Raw genomic sequence first — 15,494 nt, forward strand, 5'->3', positions numbered from 1 at the left:
TTGCCCCTTTCGAAGACTCCCAAGGATGTTGTCAATGGGATGATCCCGTTGTATTATTTGCCTTAGCCTTGGATGCTCAATGACCTCTTGCTCATTTCTTGCTCAAATATGGGTTGTAGGTCTTGTCCACAAGCTAGAGTCGAATTAGTTGCTGCTGACTATGTAGGCGCTGCACTGCCACTCTCAGGTGCAGCACTACCGTGTGTAGGTGTTGCAGCATGGGTCTACTGCTGTTCAACATCAGGTATGTCAGCGGAAATAGGTGTAGCAGCAACTTGAGGTACCTCCACTTTAGGGACTTCATCTTCTTGTGGTCTAATATCACCAATAGCCAATTGCTTGATTGCTTCACATGGTGGATCCTCCTTTCCTACAATACTTGAATCAACTTGCTCCACTTGAGAGCCATTAGATTCATCAAATATCACGTCTACCACAATCTCACCTCTCCTAGAGGTTTTGTTGAACACACGGTAGTCATGCTCATTTGATCCATAACCAAGAAGAAAACATTCATCAACTTTAGGTGAAAACTTAGAGGTTTTAGGTTTCTTGTTAAGTATGAAATATTTGCACCCAAACACTCTAAAGTAAGACACCTTAGGAATGTTATCGGTTAGAAGCTCATATGAAGTTTTCTTCAACTTCTTGTGTAGGTAGAGGCAGTTAATGGCATGGCAAGCGGTGTTAACGGCATCGCACCAAAAGAGGTCCAACGTCTTGTACTCATCTAGCATTGTCCTTGCCATGTCAATGAGTGTACAATTCTTCCCCTCTACTACACCATTTTGTTGAGGGGTATATAGAGTTGAAAACTCATGCTTGATGCCCTCTTCATCAAGAAATTCCTCAACTAGAGTATTCTTAAATTCGGGCCCATTGTCGCTTCTCACTTTCTTGATGGGAAGACTGAACTCCTTTTGAGCTCTTCTAGCAAATATCTTCAACTTCTCTTGAACTTGGCACTTGTCATACAAGAAAAATACCCAAGTGAAATAGGAATAGTCATCAACAATAACAAGTCCATATTTGTTACCCCCGAGACTTAGGTAGGCGACCGGTCCAAAGAGATCCATATGTATTAGCTCCAATGGTTGTTTGGTGGGCATGATGCTCTTCGGTGAGTGAGGTACGCCAACTTGCTTTCTAGCTTGACAAGCGCTACAAATCCTATCTTTCTCAAAGTGAACATTTGTTAGTCCAAGGATGTGTTCATCTTTTAGAAGTTTGGCCAAGTTCCTCATCCCAACATGGGCTAGTCGGTGATGCCAAAGCCATCCCATGCTAGATTTTGCCACTAAACAAGTCTCAAGCTTAGCTTTACTTTTGTTGAAATCAACTAAGTAAAGCTTGTTCTTTAATCGACCTGTAAAGACAATAGAGAAATCCTCCCTTCTAAAGACTTCTACACCCTTATCCACAAAGAGACAATTGTAGCCCATCTCACACAATTGAGAAACGGACAATGAATTGTAACTTAACGAATCAACATGTAATACATTTATAATTGAATGCTCAAGGGTTATAGCAACTTTATCGAGACCAATCACATACCCCTTTGAATTGTCTCTAAAAACAATATTTTCATTTGAGTGCGTCATCGGGGAATATGATGAGAACATACTCCTTTCTCCGGTCTTATGATTTGTACATCCGCTATCAAGCACCCAACTTGATCCACCAGAGGAGTATGCCTACAAAACAAGTTTAGTGGCTAGATTTAGGTCCCCAATTTGACTTTGGGCCTTGCATGTTAGTCATAAGAAATTTAGGAACCCAAATAGAAGTATTCATATATATGTTGGTTTCCTTTCCAATACATTTGGCAACTACTTTTTCACTGTTGTTGTTCTTTAAAATAAAGCATGATGTCAAGCTTTGTTGAGGTGCATAGGTCTTTGGTTGATAGGCATACTTGTTCTTGGTGCCCCACACTGATTCCTTAGGCTTCTAGAAAACCTATTTCTGCTGGAACACCTTCTTCTTGGGCTTAGTTTGATAAGGAACATAATTGATAGCCTTCCCATTTTTGTGGAGCGCGACACTGCCGCCCTTCACCGAGGCACTACCGCTGCGTGGCATTACCGCTCGGGGGCGCTGCACTGCTACGGGCTGTGCAAGCTGATCTATACCAATTTTGTCCTTCCTCTCAAACTACACACACTCATAGTCGTTCACTATCCTTCTTCCATTTGTCTTGGCTCCTTTTGTGTGTCCAAGCCCATGCTTGATTGAGGGGTGTCTTCCTTGCTTGTATTATGGCCCCTTTTGTTCCTTCTTCTTTTTGCCATTGATTTGATCCATGTCAATCATGCACCATTTATCAATGATCTCATTGAGCCTTGCAATCTCCTTTCTCATAGCCTCCATATTGGCAAGGTTAGTGGAATAGACATTCAAATCAAGATTATAATATTTTCCACAACCTTGACTAGTGGAGGGAGTAGAGGTTTCCTTTGCCTTAGGGAGATGTGAGTAGCTATCCCAAAGAATGTCATATTGCATCTCAAGTTCTTTGTGCTTTTCATCTAAGTCACAATACCTTTTCTTAAGAGCTTTATTTGCTTTCTTTGTAGTAGCATAGTCCTCTTGCTCTTTAGCCAAAGCCTTGCACAAGGATTGCACCTCACTTCTCTCTAATGCAAGAGCTTCTTTGCTAGCAATGTAGAGATCCTCTTGTTGGATAAGAGTCTCTTCTCTAGATTCTAGCTTGGCTTGAACACTCTCTAAATCCTCCATTAGCTTAGTGATGAATAATTTGGTCTTTCCATCCAAATTTTTAGTTATTTGATCAAGTTCTTCATCACTAGATTCATCATCACTAGAGCTATCACTAGTAGAGATCACTAGGAGGTGGAAGAGATTTGGCCTTTGATTTAGATTTTACCTTCTCACCCTTTGCCATGAGATGAATGTGAGGGGAGTAGTAGTAATCATCAGACATGTTGTTGAAGAGTCTTGGTGTAGGGGATGACTTGTGAATGGCAACGGTTGCAACCTTCTCATCCTCTTCACTTGTGCTCTCTTTAGTTGAGTCCCATTCATGCCCAATGTGAGCCTCTCCCATGTACTTCTTGCTCTTTCTATGGTTTGCCTTCTCCTCTTTCTTGTCCTTCTTATATTTATTGTCCTTCATCTCATATGGACACTTGGTAATGAAGTGATCGATGCTACCACAATTATAGCATGTCCTCTTTTTCTTGTTTGAAAACTTTCTCTTCACTATCTTGTAGCCTTGCTTCTTTAGCCCCTTGTGAAACCTCTTCATAAAGAGAGCAACATCATCAACCTTCTCATATTGATCATCATCAATTTCACTTTCACTTGAGGATGATGTGGTTTCTACTCTTTCTTGGACTTGCTTACTTGCTTTGGGCTTGCTAGTTGAAGCTTGCTTGTTGATCTTGGACTTGCTTGTAGATCCTTGCTTGCTTGATTTGTTGGCCTTGAGAGCTACATCCTTGATCTTGATGCCTTCTAGCTTTGCTTGCAATTCTCTAAGCTTCTTCCTTTCATTTGCTTCTTCTTTTTGCATGTCAAAGGTCAAGATCCTCCCAAGTACATCATTTGGTGTGAAGTACTCAAACTTCTTCTTGTCTCTAATTAGAGTCACTATGGTATCATTTCTAAGTGAATAAGCCTCCAACATAATCTTGACAACTTTGTGATCATCTAGCTTATCATAACCATAGCCTCTAATCTTGCCCACCATTGTCATCAACCTATCAAACATCTCTTGTGGCCCCTCTCCATCCAAGATTACAAACCGGTTGAACTTTGACATAAACAAATCAATTCTTGCCTTTCTCACTTTGTTAACCCCTTCATGTGCTAGGTGCAAAGTGTCCCATATTTTCTTGGCAATATCAACCCCAATCACTCTATTGTACTTATCACCATCCAAAGCACTAAGCAACACACTTGTGGCTTGACCATTGAGGTGAATGATTCTTATCTCTTCTAGTGTTAGGTTCTTAGGATCAACCGGTGGCTCAAATCCATTGCAAACAATCTCCTAAATGTCGGGGTGAAGACCTATAAGATATGCTCTCATCAAGTGCTTCCACTTGGCAAAGTTAGTCCCATTGAAATGAGGTAGCTTAACTACAGGCACATTGATGAAAGACCTCCGATCATGGTTAGTCATAGATATAGAAGAATAGTTAAAGGATGTGGCGGCATATTTGTTGTTGTTGGCTTTGCCCTTTCCTTTCTTCTCCTTGTTTCCCTTCGACACTTGGTAGGACTTATCATCATCTCCATCTTTGGAACTACTCGATATGTCACTTGATGATGCATTTGTTGCCTTCTCTTCTTCTTTCTTCTTCTTTCTAGCTTCTCTCCTTTTTCTTCTTGCTTCTCTTTTGAGATTTCTTTCTTCTTTTCTTTGCTTCTTGTCTTCTAACCGTTGTTGCTCCTTCTTCTCTCTTGCTTCTCTTTTGAGCTTTCTTGCTTCCTTCCTTTTTCTTCTCTTGTTATCATTGAGAGCTCTTTTGGCATCGGTAGCCTCAAAATGTGGTAGCGTGGTGTTGCTTGCTGTCGATGTGCTCAACTCGCTGTTGTCGGTGTCTGGATCTACATCCACCGGCTTCACACCACTAGTTCCTCCTCTGGGCTCCATACCTCACGCGGTGAAGCGCACACGAGGTAACTTGCTCTGATACCACTTGTAGGATCTCTAGTTAGCCTAGAGGGGTGAATAGGCCTGTCAAAACAAACACTCAAGTTTTTATCAAATTCAACCTGCGGCACTACCGCACAGAACAGCGGCACTACCGCACCTGCAGACAACTTCGTGGCATAATTCAAAAACTATGAATGAAAACTTGAATCGAATAAATTACTAAGCTTCCTGCATGTATATGTAACACAAATCAACAGCTAGAAGTGATAAAAACACTACACACAAGTAGATCGACCACAAACCCTAGAAATTACTTCAACAACGATATGAAATGCAAGTGATGTAAATCAAGCACAAGGTGACACGATGATTTATCCCATGGTTCAGCTCACCATCAAGGCTTGCCTACGTCCACGTTGTTAAGGTTAGCCACTAAGGCTTAGGGCTTTGCAACCCTTCCTCATTTTCAAGTCAAGAGACTCAACTCTTGAGATGAGGGGTGAGTTTACTAGCTTCAAGAGATGGTTACAAACCTCCTTGGGCTGCCACACAAGTTGGTAATCTCCACGGGCGACGCTCTAGCCGGCTAGGAGCAAAGCTCCAAGAGAAATAAACACAACCACCGGGCAAAACGTGAACCAAGTGCTCTTTTGAGTTGGGGAATCAAAGGATCTGCTCTCTAATCGAGTTTGGGACCTTTTTCTCAATGGAGAAGCTTGGGAGCTCAAGGTCACCAATGGAGGAGAGAGATAAGAGCTCTTTTCTGGTTCTGGATGAGCTGAATGATTGGGGAAGAAGAGAGAGACGTTGGGGAGGAAGGGGAAGGGTATAAATACCCCCTAGTCTCCAACGGTCACTTAAGTCGCGGTAGTGCTGCTCTCCAGGTGCGGCAGTGCCGCACCAGGCAAGACAGCAAGGGTAAGAGTGAAGTGCTGGCTGTCTTGACTGAGTAACTGGGGATGTATGTGTAAGATTGAGCACTTGGTAGCACATGTTAGGTTAAGCATTGTGTTCCCCTTTATAGTACGGCTTTTTCTATACTCAAATTCAAAATATAAAAGAATTTAAACCTCCTTTGAGTTTGAAGCCATCAACATTTGTAATTGGGGGCTCCTCCGTTTCGTGTAACATCCTCGAATATAGATTCCCTGCTTATTATCTTGATAAATCTCATTAGTTCTCTAGTTGCGTGGTCATTATTACCAAAACCACAATTAGAGCTTGATTGCACTTTCAAGATCATAATTAAATTATTTTAGCTAATTATTATTATCACAAAGGATCCAAACAGACCTTATCCTATTTTATTAGTGGCTACAAATTACAACAACATGAGTGAGCTAAATCACTTTACAAAATTCCTCAAAACATGTATTCCCTCAGGTTCCAAATTGTAAGTTGTTCAGAATCTAGATACATAGTATATACTATATATAGATATATACTATATCTAGGTACGTAGCAAGAGTTATGCACCTAGAAATGCTAGAATGACTTATATTTTGCAATGGAGAGAGTAGTTATTATTGTGTTATTCTGTCTCCGAGATTATGAATGGACATGGTATGATATGGGCCACTAGATGTTTTTTTTAAAAGGTAACAAATAATATGTTACAAAATCACCATTTAAAAATTAAAAAATTCCGGTACTACTATATGCATACTGATCAACCATCCAATTATTTGGTCATATACTGTAGTCGAAGTTACAAAGGTTTGGTTGCCTGCTTGCTTGAGTGTCTATATATTTACGAACTGTGAACTGTGACTCTGTGAGTGTGCTTATACTGCTACAACGAAAAACTTGCCATCTCAAGCGTGATTAAAAATGTTTCTACTGCAGGACGTTCATGCTTCAGCAAATTCATCAAGATGTGAGTCAACATTTAAGCTTTCCATATATGCATTTGGATTTATATATGCCTTGATTCTTATAGTTTTATAGAATGCTAATTTGCATGCCTCTTTTATGATTATAATACACTTTTAATACACAAATAATAATATACTAAACTTAATCACATGATTTTGTGAGCACTCTCTGGGAACATATTTACATGTGCATACTTATCTTTTTTTCTAATTAAAAAGTGCACTTAACCTTTAATAGAGGGGGCATAAGGTCTTAAGACTGATTGAAGGGCTCATTTTATATAGTTCAACAGAGTCACAACAGTCTTTTTATCCTATACCCATATAGTTATGGAAACTTTATTTGTCCTGACATGTTTATTTTTACGGCATTTGTTCCTGACATGTTATTAAGTAAGGAATCTATTTCTTTACATAAACAATTAACGAAAATATAAATTATATATATCACTAGCCCGTGCATGTGCACGGGTTGATGGACTAGTTCTATATTTAATCAATTGTAGAATGACTAAAACAGAGTCTAGGGCCCTGTTTGGATTGAAGGAATTTCAAAGGAATACATTTCTTAGAAATTTTTTGAAGTTATGAATATCTATACGTCTGGTCTATTATTTAGGCAGCCTCAGGCTTGCCTCAACCGTATATGGTGTATCAAGTATATCTGGGACTTACATATATGATCTTAGTAAAGAACTGAAATCATTACCTTGCTAGGTGTAGCAGCTACAGGTTGGTCACTTTGGTTATACAGAAATGATATGATTTTTTTTAAAAGGAACATAATTCTTCTCCTTTGAAGGTTATTTACTTGGATATACACTGATTTCGTACATAGGCTATTCTATCTATAGAAGCCAATGTTGCATAATTTGGTTGTAACGGCATTTTAACGATTGGCACAGGTGGCTAAGAAGTTTTCTATTCGAGCACATATGCGACAATCTAGTCTACTAATCGAATATTGTTAGTGTGTCTGAACTTTATAAATCTTTTTCTAAGGTCGTGTGTATCCTTGTTATGCAGAGGTCAGAAGTGTTTTAAAGTCTTTGTATTATCTTGGTAAAACGATCTTAAAATTAATGAAGTTCCCTTGTCAAAAAGATAGTCCATACACGGATACACCCAGCCGCACCAACGTGCTCAACCCCCGCAGTCACAGTTCGGGGCTGGTGGCGTCAGCCGCCTCACTGCAGCCTGCCATCGGTTTAGATTTCGCTTATTTTAAACACACATAATTTCTTAGCAATTCTGCTAATTAAAACCTAGCAGGGAACTCCAAGAGCATTTTATCATTAGTAAATATAAGTCCCAAAGTCCGAAATGTGGAAATGCTACATAATGTTCATCATTCATTCATTCATGTATGTACATGGTAAGAACAAACAAATAAGCTAATGCCCTGTCAGTGTACAGGTGTGATAATCTCCAGTTCTCCACCTCTCATGCAGTGAGTATAATATATAGAACGTCCATGGACACAACATTATGTACATTCAACAATTCAAAGTATGTACAGATTTTCAGAAAAGACAGCACATGGAAAGTTGGGTGCCATGCGTTCACAAATGTCGGAGGAGCCTGGTTATTTTGGATTGTTTGATGTAGATATGTCAGCTCGCAGCTCCTCTTCAAGTTCGTCGAAGTCCCAACCGCTTATCTCCTCATGGTCTTTATTAACTTTTCCGAATTCTAATTCTAACTTTGCAAGCTCTGAATCTGTGTCCAGCATCTGCTCAGATTTCCCTGGAGATTTCGGAGAGTCCACAGGCACATCTTTGGGTGAAGAGGGTGCCTGAACAGGTGAATGACTCGCTTCAGATTTGTCTTTGGTTGAACGACTAGATCCAGACTTGTCCTTCATTGGTTCCTTTGCCTTGCGGACTTCAATGTCTAGTGTCGGCCTCTCTACCGACTCAAATACTTCCCTCAGTTTCTCAATCTCAGAAAATAAGGTCCTGACCTCTGAATCATCTTGCCTGAAAATTGAGAGGGAAAGGTGGTTTGTCCAACTGCAGGGATCACAAGCACGAAAAAGAGACTCAGCAATTAAAGCTGAGAAGAGTCAGGAGTACCTAGAATTAGCCCCTTGCTCAGAATAAAACATCTTCTTCATGCGATCTACAATGCTGAAGGCAATTACGATCTGAAAATGTGCGAACATTGTCAACCAGCTATCCATTCTATATAAAAAGCTGAATAGGCTAAAAAACCATTTATGTTCATAGCACGAATTATAATACAAAGACAGCTAGGGATCTTTATTTGAGCAGGTTTGTGACCTTAACAACATCTAGTTAAGAGTTCAGGTGTAATATCAATGTTAGGTACTAAAAAGGAACCTTCTTTTCAGTTTCCAAATATTCCTCCTCAAGGGACTTTTGTGGACTTGTCTTTTCAGAAACCTCATCATCCCCTCCATGTTCTATTGATTCCTCCCTATAAAATTTGGTTCAGAACACAGATTGCAAAACCATTAGTTCGATTTTGGATATACAAAAAGGAAGGGTACATGTAAGACATTACAAAGAACAATTGAACAACTTAGAATTTATGACTGCCAAATTATCCACATATGTGCGGATCCGCTCAATTGACGGGCTAAGAACCTCCTGCCCAAGAAAAAGGATGCATATGAGAAACTGAATCAAATATATACTACAATAATACAATGCTTGAACAACATATATCCAGCCAACCACCTTGAAATAAGAAAGATGATGCTTGGTCAACTTCAGAAAATTGCTTGTGCATCTCCCCAGCTCGTCACTAAACAAAAAGTAGAGCTGAATCAGGCAAACATATTATTTTGTCACAATATTCTTCACAACAGGATGAGAAGAGTAATAATAGGACAAAAGAGTCGAAACTTGTAATAATTACATACTTCGTTTTATTTTCCTTCTGTTCATTGTATGACGACTGAAGTTGCCATGTATCCTCGAGGAAATTTACCCAAGTCTTGACTACACTGGCCTCCATGTTACATGAGTCAATAGATTTTGACAGGTCATTCTCCTAAGTTGATGCAGAAAACAAAATATCAATCTAGTCAATATATTGAAAAAGATAATAACATCGATCCCATCAAACACAGCAGGATCAAAACTGAAACTGGATAATCAGAAAAGCGTAGCCACCTTTGCTTGTAAACTGAAGATCATCTGGTTGTTTGCTTCATGAAACTGGTCCCTCTCTTCCCTCGTCTGCTTTAGTCGACCAACAGCAGCATTCAGTGAAATGTTGACCTGTTCATCATGAAACAATGGAAACAAATCAAGATCAGAACAAATGTTTGACTTTCACAAAATAATAGGAGACAGGAGAAAACAACAAGAAAATAAAATCTTCCATGGAGGTCTCAGGATAAGGTACCTTCTTCAACTGAGCCTCAAGTTCATCCCTTTGCTTCTCCAATTCAGAAATCTCAGCAGTCAAATCCTACATGAGACACATTAGAAAACAGGATTTGTTTGTGAAACCAACAGATTACAACAAATCAGAACTTATATGTGCATCCATTGTATAAAGTACCACACATATAGATATACATGTGCAAGCAGAATGGCTTTCCATGCAGCTATCAGATGCAATGAAATAAGTTGAAAAAAAGCTTACAAAGGTGCATAGCTATAATTATATGCTAGAAGGGAAATGCAATCAGAATTCTACGTTATACGATGTGTGACCTTTTATAGTATAAGAGCTACAAGCAGATTCTACATATGAGCTTGGATTCTTACCTTTTCAACAGCGATCACTTCGTTCTCCTTTTTAGCACGAAAGTTAAGAGCCTCTTCTTTCTGGCGTCTGAAATAGTAAAATTTGAAAGGTCATTGGAAGGTTTTCGGTATTTATTTATTTGTTTCAAAATGCACCAAACGAGATTTTGAAAAATCATAAAACCACAATAGTGGCGAGTGAACAACATGACTTGTATTCATGGTGTACTCACTAGTGAACAGATTTCACATAGACTAGGAATTGCGTACTGATAATCCTGCTTATTTAGCGACAAATGCCTGAACTAATATCTAAACAAAAGCACAGCACCTCTGACATCCCTATACTTTAGGCCAATGTAAATTGAATTGGTAAGTATACAGAATGCAGATTGTACTGTCACAACGAATATAGTTGAAGTTTGATGTGTGCATAGACATACGTTCCTCTGGCAAGTGTTAATATGGGTGTTCCTTTTTCAAATGATTATCTCCTAAAATTAATCCGTATGTACTAGGAAATCAAACATATCACAAGAATAAGATTTCATCCACTAGAAACATAAACTCAAAGAGAAAGCAGAGTCCTTAATTTGTACAAGCTTCAAGATTCTAACAAGAATCAACAAATGATTTTAAAAGATGCCTACTGAAAAGTTAAGCTAAACCTGTGATCCAAAATACGCTTCTCTGCCTTGGAGGATGAATTAGCAAGGGAACTCGCCAATACCTTTAATTTCTCAACCTGCAATATTTTAGTCCATTATGTTAGTAATATAGCTGTATTTTCACCAATGTCCACATATATAAGCAGAGTTCGTCCAGAATGACTATCAAGTTATTATTTGCAAGTCTAAACAATGCAACAGGTAAGATGAAACTTTGACACAATTACATCGCAACATTGGCGATTGCTCACCTGACCCATTCAATAATTTAGAAGGAAATCAACATGCATGGTTATCATGCCACAACAAACATGGGCCATATTGCACATGATATAGACTATTCAATTAAAAGTAAATATAAAAGAGAAAAATTCTTGGAGCTCAGAGTCTCATAGCTCATAAATTAACTTTCTTCAAAGGATTATGTTCAGAAAATGAAGATCCAAGAACACAAAGAACAGTAAAGTATGTGTGATCCCAATAGTTAGCACTAAAGAGATTAACTATCACTGAACCTTTGCTTTTGTTCAAGTGTCCATGCAACTGTGGTGTTTGGTCAATTTATGAGTGAGACTGAATATAAGCAGAATATAAAGGTGTATATAACCGGAAAATGAAATCCACAGAAACTCACAAATAAACATGCCTTTTGGGAGTGGATCTCTAAGGAGTCCCCAGTATTAATTGATTTTTTCTTCAATAGAAGTTCCTCCATTCTAGAGCAGAATCGGACTTCGGTGAGTGCTTCTTTGAAAGACTGAACAAGGTGGAAAATAGAGTTAGCTTGTTCCAAACTAAAAGCATTATGGAGGCAGAACAAAGTTATTACTTATAAAAAGATGCAACATATCAAAACAAACTGGTTGACATTGAATGTACAACATTAGTTCCAGGAAGAATCCATCTGCTAATGCAATTGCCTGACTAAATTTGCTTAATGAGTCTGGGATCATAAGAAACTTAAATGAAATAATTAAAAGCCTAAAGCCAAGTGTATGTCTGCATATGACACTGTGCCCGCTTATAGATAGATCCCAAGTACCTTTGTGAACATCTAACCAAGCATTGACAAATTGTACTGCAGAAACAAGTAAAAATAAAGGAGTTAATCAGAACATATATCACAGAGTAAACACCTCAAAAGTTGAAGTCTTTTCTGTAACTTTATCAGGATCATCAATTGATTGAACTCGTGATGCCTCCTTCTCATCTAGTTTCTTCCACAATTCTAGAGCTTCAGCATCTATCCTGAAGTGAAATACACATATTAGAGTAACAAGAAATGATAATAGCCCAAAACAAAGGCAAAAGTACTAAATTAATCTTTCAGGCTTTCCATATGTTGCAGGTTAAAACTATTAAGTCACAGTGCAATGATGGCAGGTTACAACTATTAAGTCACAGTGCAATGTTTACTGTTAGACAGACAGATGGACCCAGGACGTGGTCCACGTCCATTGTGCAGCGCTGGCCATGGGCCATGGGCCTATGAAGCACATGTAGATTGTTTCCTATTAGGCATGGATCTCTGCTGTGCTAATTCTATAAACCAAACCCTATGACATACTTCGCTATATAATCTAGTATCCTGTACTCTCATAATCAACCTACTATTCCCGTGTGCAAACCTTGCTTACATTGTATCAGGCTGGTCGATCCTTGCTCACACACGCATGAAAAATTAGACTTCATGAGCAAATCAGTAGAATAGTGATCACCTCACAATGTCAGCATTCCTCTTTAGACCTGAAATGGCACTTTGCGTAAACTGAAGTAGCTCTTCACGTTTCACCTACATGTATACAGATACAAGAATATTGTTTGACAAATGACAAGAAAGTCAATTTATGCAAAATTTGATATTGAAAACAGGAAAATAAAATACACCATTCTTTCTCCAGGAAAAATAAAATACCAAGTACATAGCAACTGGTGAATAATTAGAACACTTTGCGCCAAGTATTACATGATAATTTAGCCTTATAAGTTTACATCAGACAACTGGCAGACATACCAGGACTTCATCATGATAATTTGAGAATGACTTTGCCAAATCCTGTATACTGCTCACTATAGCATTATTAACTTCTTTCCCCCCTGTAAGACATATTCTGTAGCAAATGACTGTCATTTAAAATGGAGATGATGCTCATGAAGAAAACAAATACTGAAACTCAAGTTCAGGGAACAGTAGACAGAATCATGTCAAACAGCCACGGCCAAACCAATGATTAAAAAAATGATGGGGTGAGAGATTGTTTTCTCAGGGAAGCTAACATATATAATCATAAGAGCCTTCATAAGAGCCCAAAGTAATCTTAATTGCACACTCAGTAAGACTGTAAGAGTATGAAACATCAAAAGGAAAGATATCACATAACAAAATTATAGCCACATAAGGAAATAGCAAGCAGGCAGTGCTGTACTTGCAATAGAAAACCATAAAATAAATTCTTAACATTAAAGGTGAAGTACGATTCTTCACATCAAAGCAGTAAGTTTCTAGAGGCACTAGTATATCCTAAAGTCAGGTGCAAATGTTATTGCTTTCAGGTCAGTCAACAATATAGTTTACATGACAATTTTCCCTGTTCTATCCAGACCAAGTGCATTTAATTATATGTTTATAATATAGAAACTGCAAGAGAGAGTTTAAGTGTTCAAGCTCAGAGTAATTTCTTAGTGTACTTAGACATTCCACTTGAACCGAAAACTGAGATGAAAATTGCTTGGATTATTGAAAAAATAGCAAAATCATCAGCACATCTTTTGGACAACAAGCTCACCTGAAAATTTCTAGAAGAAGGGAGACCTCTTCTTCCTTAGGAGCTTCAAGAATCTGGACAAGGAAAAGATAAGCCATGCTTAACTTGTAGCGGTGGTAGTGTGGTACAAGAAACAACAGAGACCTATTACAGCAAGCACTTTCTTGTTGGGTAATTCAGGTGCAGATAGTAGTATCTTGAGTTCTTGACAGCCAGGATAGAATAATTGAACTAGCTCACCATGGACAACGTAATACCCTCAAGTGCTTGGCTATAAAGGAATACATCTCGGAAATTCATAGGAGGCCCTCCAATATCAGCATCGTAAAACAAAACCTGCAGAGATGTGTCTATGATGTCATCACAGATGAAAACAAGAATAGCACTAAGTGTGATGCCTATATGCAATAAATGACGATACAAAGCCAATATAATAAGCTCCCTGTATGATTAGGCAAAACCCAAGAGCCAAGAACATGAAATCTGATAGGCAGATGCATACTTTAGCCAATGATGCTTTCAAGGAGTTTGGCTCGCTTGAAGGGACATTCTGCCTAGGAGACCCACCCGAACCTCCAACTTCAGCCTCAACCTCCTGTAGGGCTCTGAGCCAGCGCCTTAGCACCTGAACTCTCTCATCCTCGCGTGATGAAACCGCTACCTCTTCCAATCGCTTCACTGTTTGCTTGACACTATTGTAGTTCTGAGTGCTCTATAAATCCCATAATAAAACACATAATACAAATGTTCCTCAGATCAAGTCATCATCAGTAAACAAGGGATTTTCAATTAAAGGACAGTCAGTTTATACATACTGCACCAACATGAACCCTATATGCACAAATGCCCCAACTTCTAACCCTTTCCCCCCTCTTTGGCAGCAACCCCCGTCCTAGAACATGGCAGTGTGACACTGACAGATCACTCATTACTCCATTGTCATTTCGAATTAGAAGCTACCACATAGATTGAACAAGAAGAAGGTAGAACAGCAGCTCAAATTACACGCGAGCCGCACCCTCCGCCCGATAAGTTGGATTTATTTATTTCTCAATTGGCACCGCCTCATCAGCAACAAAAAAAAAACGAAACACGTTTTCAGGCCAATTGGACGGACTCTGGGGATAGGGGGGCGGGGGGCGGAGAGGAATCCGCTCACCATGCGCTCATTGATGATCTTGGCGCCCTCGGCGACGGCCTGGCCGGCGTGGTGGGCGACGGCGTCCGCGTAGCCTAGGACCGTGCGGGCCACGCCGCTGCGGCCGCCGGCCTCGACGGCCTTGCTCACCGCGCTCCGCAGCCACGAGGACATCGCGAGATCACGGCGGCGACGGCGAGGGGAGTAGTAGGTGGGGCGCGGCGGGGCGGTCGCTTCTCTTCAGGGAGTTCAACACCTCAACTGCTGGTCGGCTTGCTCTTTTCCGTTTTTTCCCCCTAATAAATATATTATGTTTCGGCGTTTGGCATATTTATGATTTCAAAAGAAAAAAAATAAAGCAAAAAGGCTGTGTTCTTGTTCAGTTAAACAAGAAGCGAAGCAGTTCTGTTGTCTGTTTCAGAAGGATAGCAACATTGCCTGGGCCCACATGAAAAGGGTGAGGTCATGTGCTCATTCCACATGTGATTGATCTTGGATTTTTACTACGTATTCCTCATTTTTGCGAAATTGCTACAACTAAAAGCAAAGGAATGGATTTTTTTTTCTTTTATCTATCCAGAAAGGTAAAGCTTGCAGGTGACTCGGACTAAAGAGGCCTTCCATGCTAGTGTTGGATCACATTCATAGTGGGCCTTAGTATTGTTTCCGCGCCGCCCGATTGAATTTCAGCCCAGAATACTAA

General features: G+C 39.5%; 1 protein-coding gene across 5 annotated transcripts; it reads right to left on the reverse strand.

The window, feature by feature from the left end:
- Positions 1-7,830: 7,830 nt before the first annotated feature.
- On the reverse strand, positions 7,831-15,096 carry LOC136449575 (uncharacterized). Of its 5 annotated transcripts, none has more exons than XM_066449632.1 (18): positions 14,813-15,096; positions 14,156-14,365; positions 13,894-13,989; positions 13,675-13,727; positions 12,903-12,999; positions 12,607-12,680; positions 12,025-12,136; positions 11,535-11,645; positions 10,889-10,965; positions 10,242-10,308; positions 9,874-9,939; positions 9,639-9,746; positions 9,386-9,516; positions 9,201-9,267; positions 9,043-9,110; positions 8,841-8,937; positions 8,574-8,644; positions 7,831-8,477 (listed from the first exon to the last, which is right to left on the reverse strand). In XM_066449632.1, the coding sequence occupies exons 1-18, from the start codon at positions 14,963-14,965 to the stop codon at positions 8,084-8,086; spliced, it is 2,052 nt and encodes a 683-aa protein (XP_066305729.1). In that variant the 5' UTR covers positions 14,966-15,096; the 3' UTR covers positions 7,831-8,083. The 5 variants fall into 5 exon arrangements, with proteins under 5 accessions (XP_066305729.1, XP_066305727.1, XP_066305728.1 ...); XM_066449630.1 differs by having other exon boundaries at positions 9,025-9,110; XM_066449631.1 differs by having other exon boundaries at positions 11,523-11,645.
- Between the last annotated feature and the right edge of the window lie 398 nt (positions 15,097-15,494).

Source organism: Miscanthus floridulus, chromosome 5 (assembly GCF_019320115.1).
Source record: "Miscanthus floridulus cultivar M001 chromosome 5, ASM1932011v1, whole genome shotgun sequence".
Lineage (NCBI taxonomy): Eukaryota > Viridiplantae > Streptophyta > Magnoliopsida > Poales > Poaceae > Miscanthus > Miscanthus floridulus.

Excerpts from the sequence above, each read along its gene's own strand:
- LOC136449575 (XM_066449629.1), bottom strand. The coding sequence starts at position 14,965 with ATGTCCTCGTGGCTGCGGAGCGCGGTGAGCAAGGCCGTCGAGGCCGGC. Across the intron at positions 13,990-14,155 it reads TGAAAGCATCATTGGCTAAA|GTTTTGTTTTACGATGCTGA; the intron begins GTATGCATCTGC and ends ACATCTCTGCAG. Across the intron at positions 9,517-9,638 it reads TCTTCAGTTTACAAGCAAAG|GAGAATGACCTGTCAAAATC; the intron begins GTGGCTACGCTT and ends GCATCAACTTAG.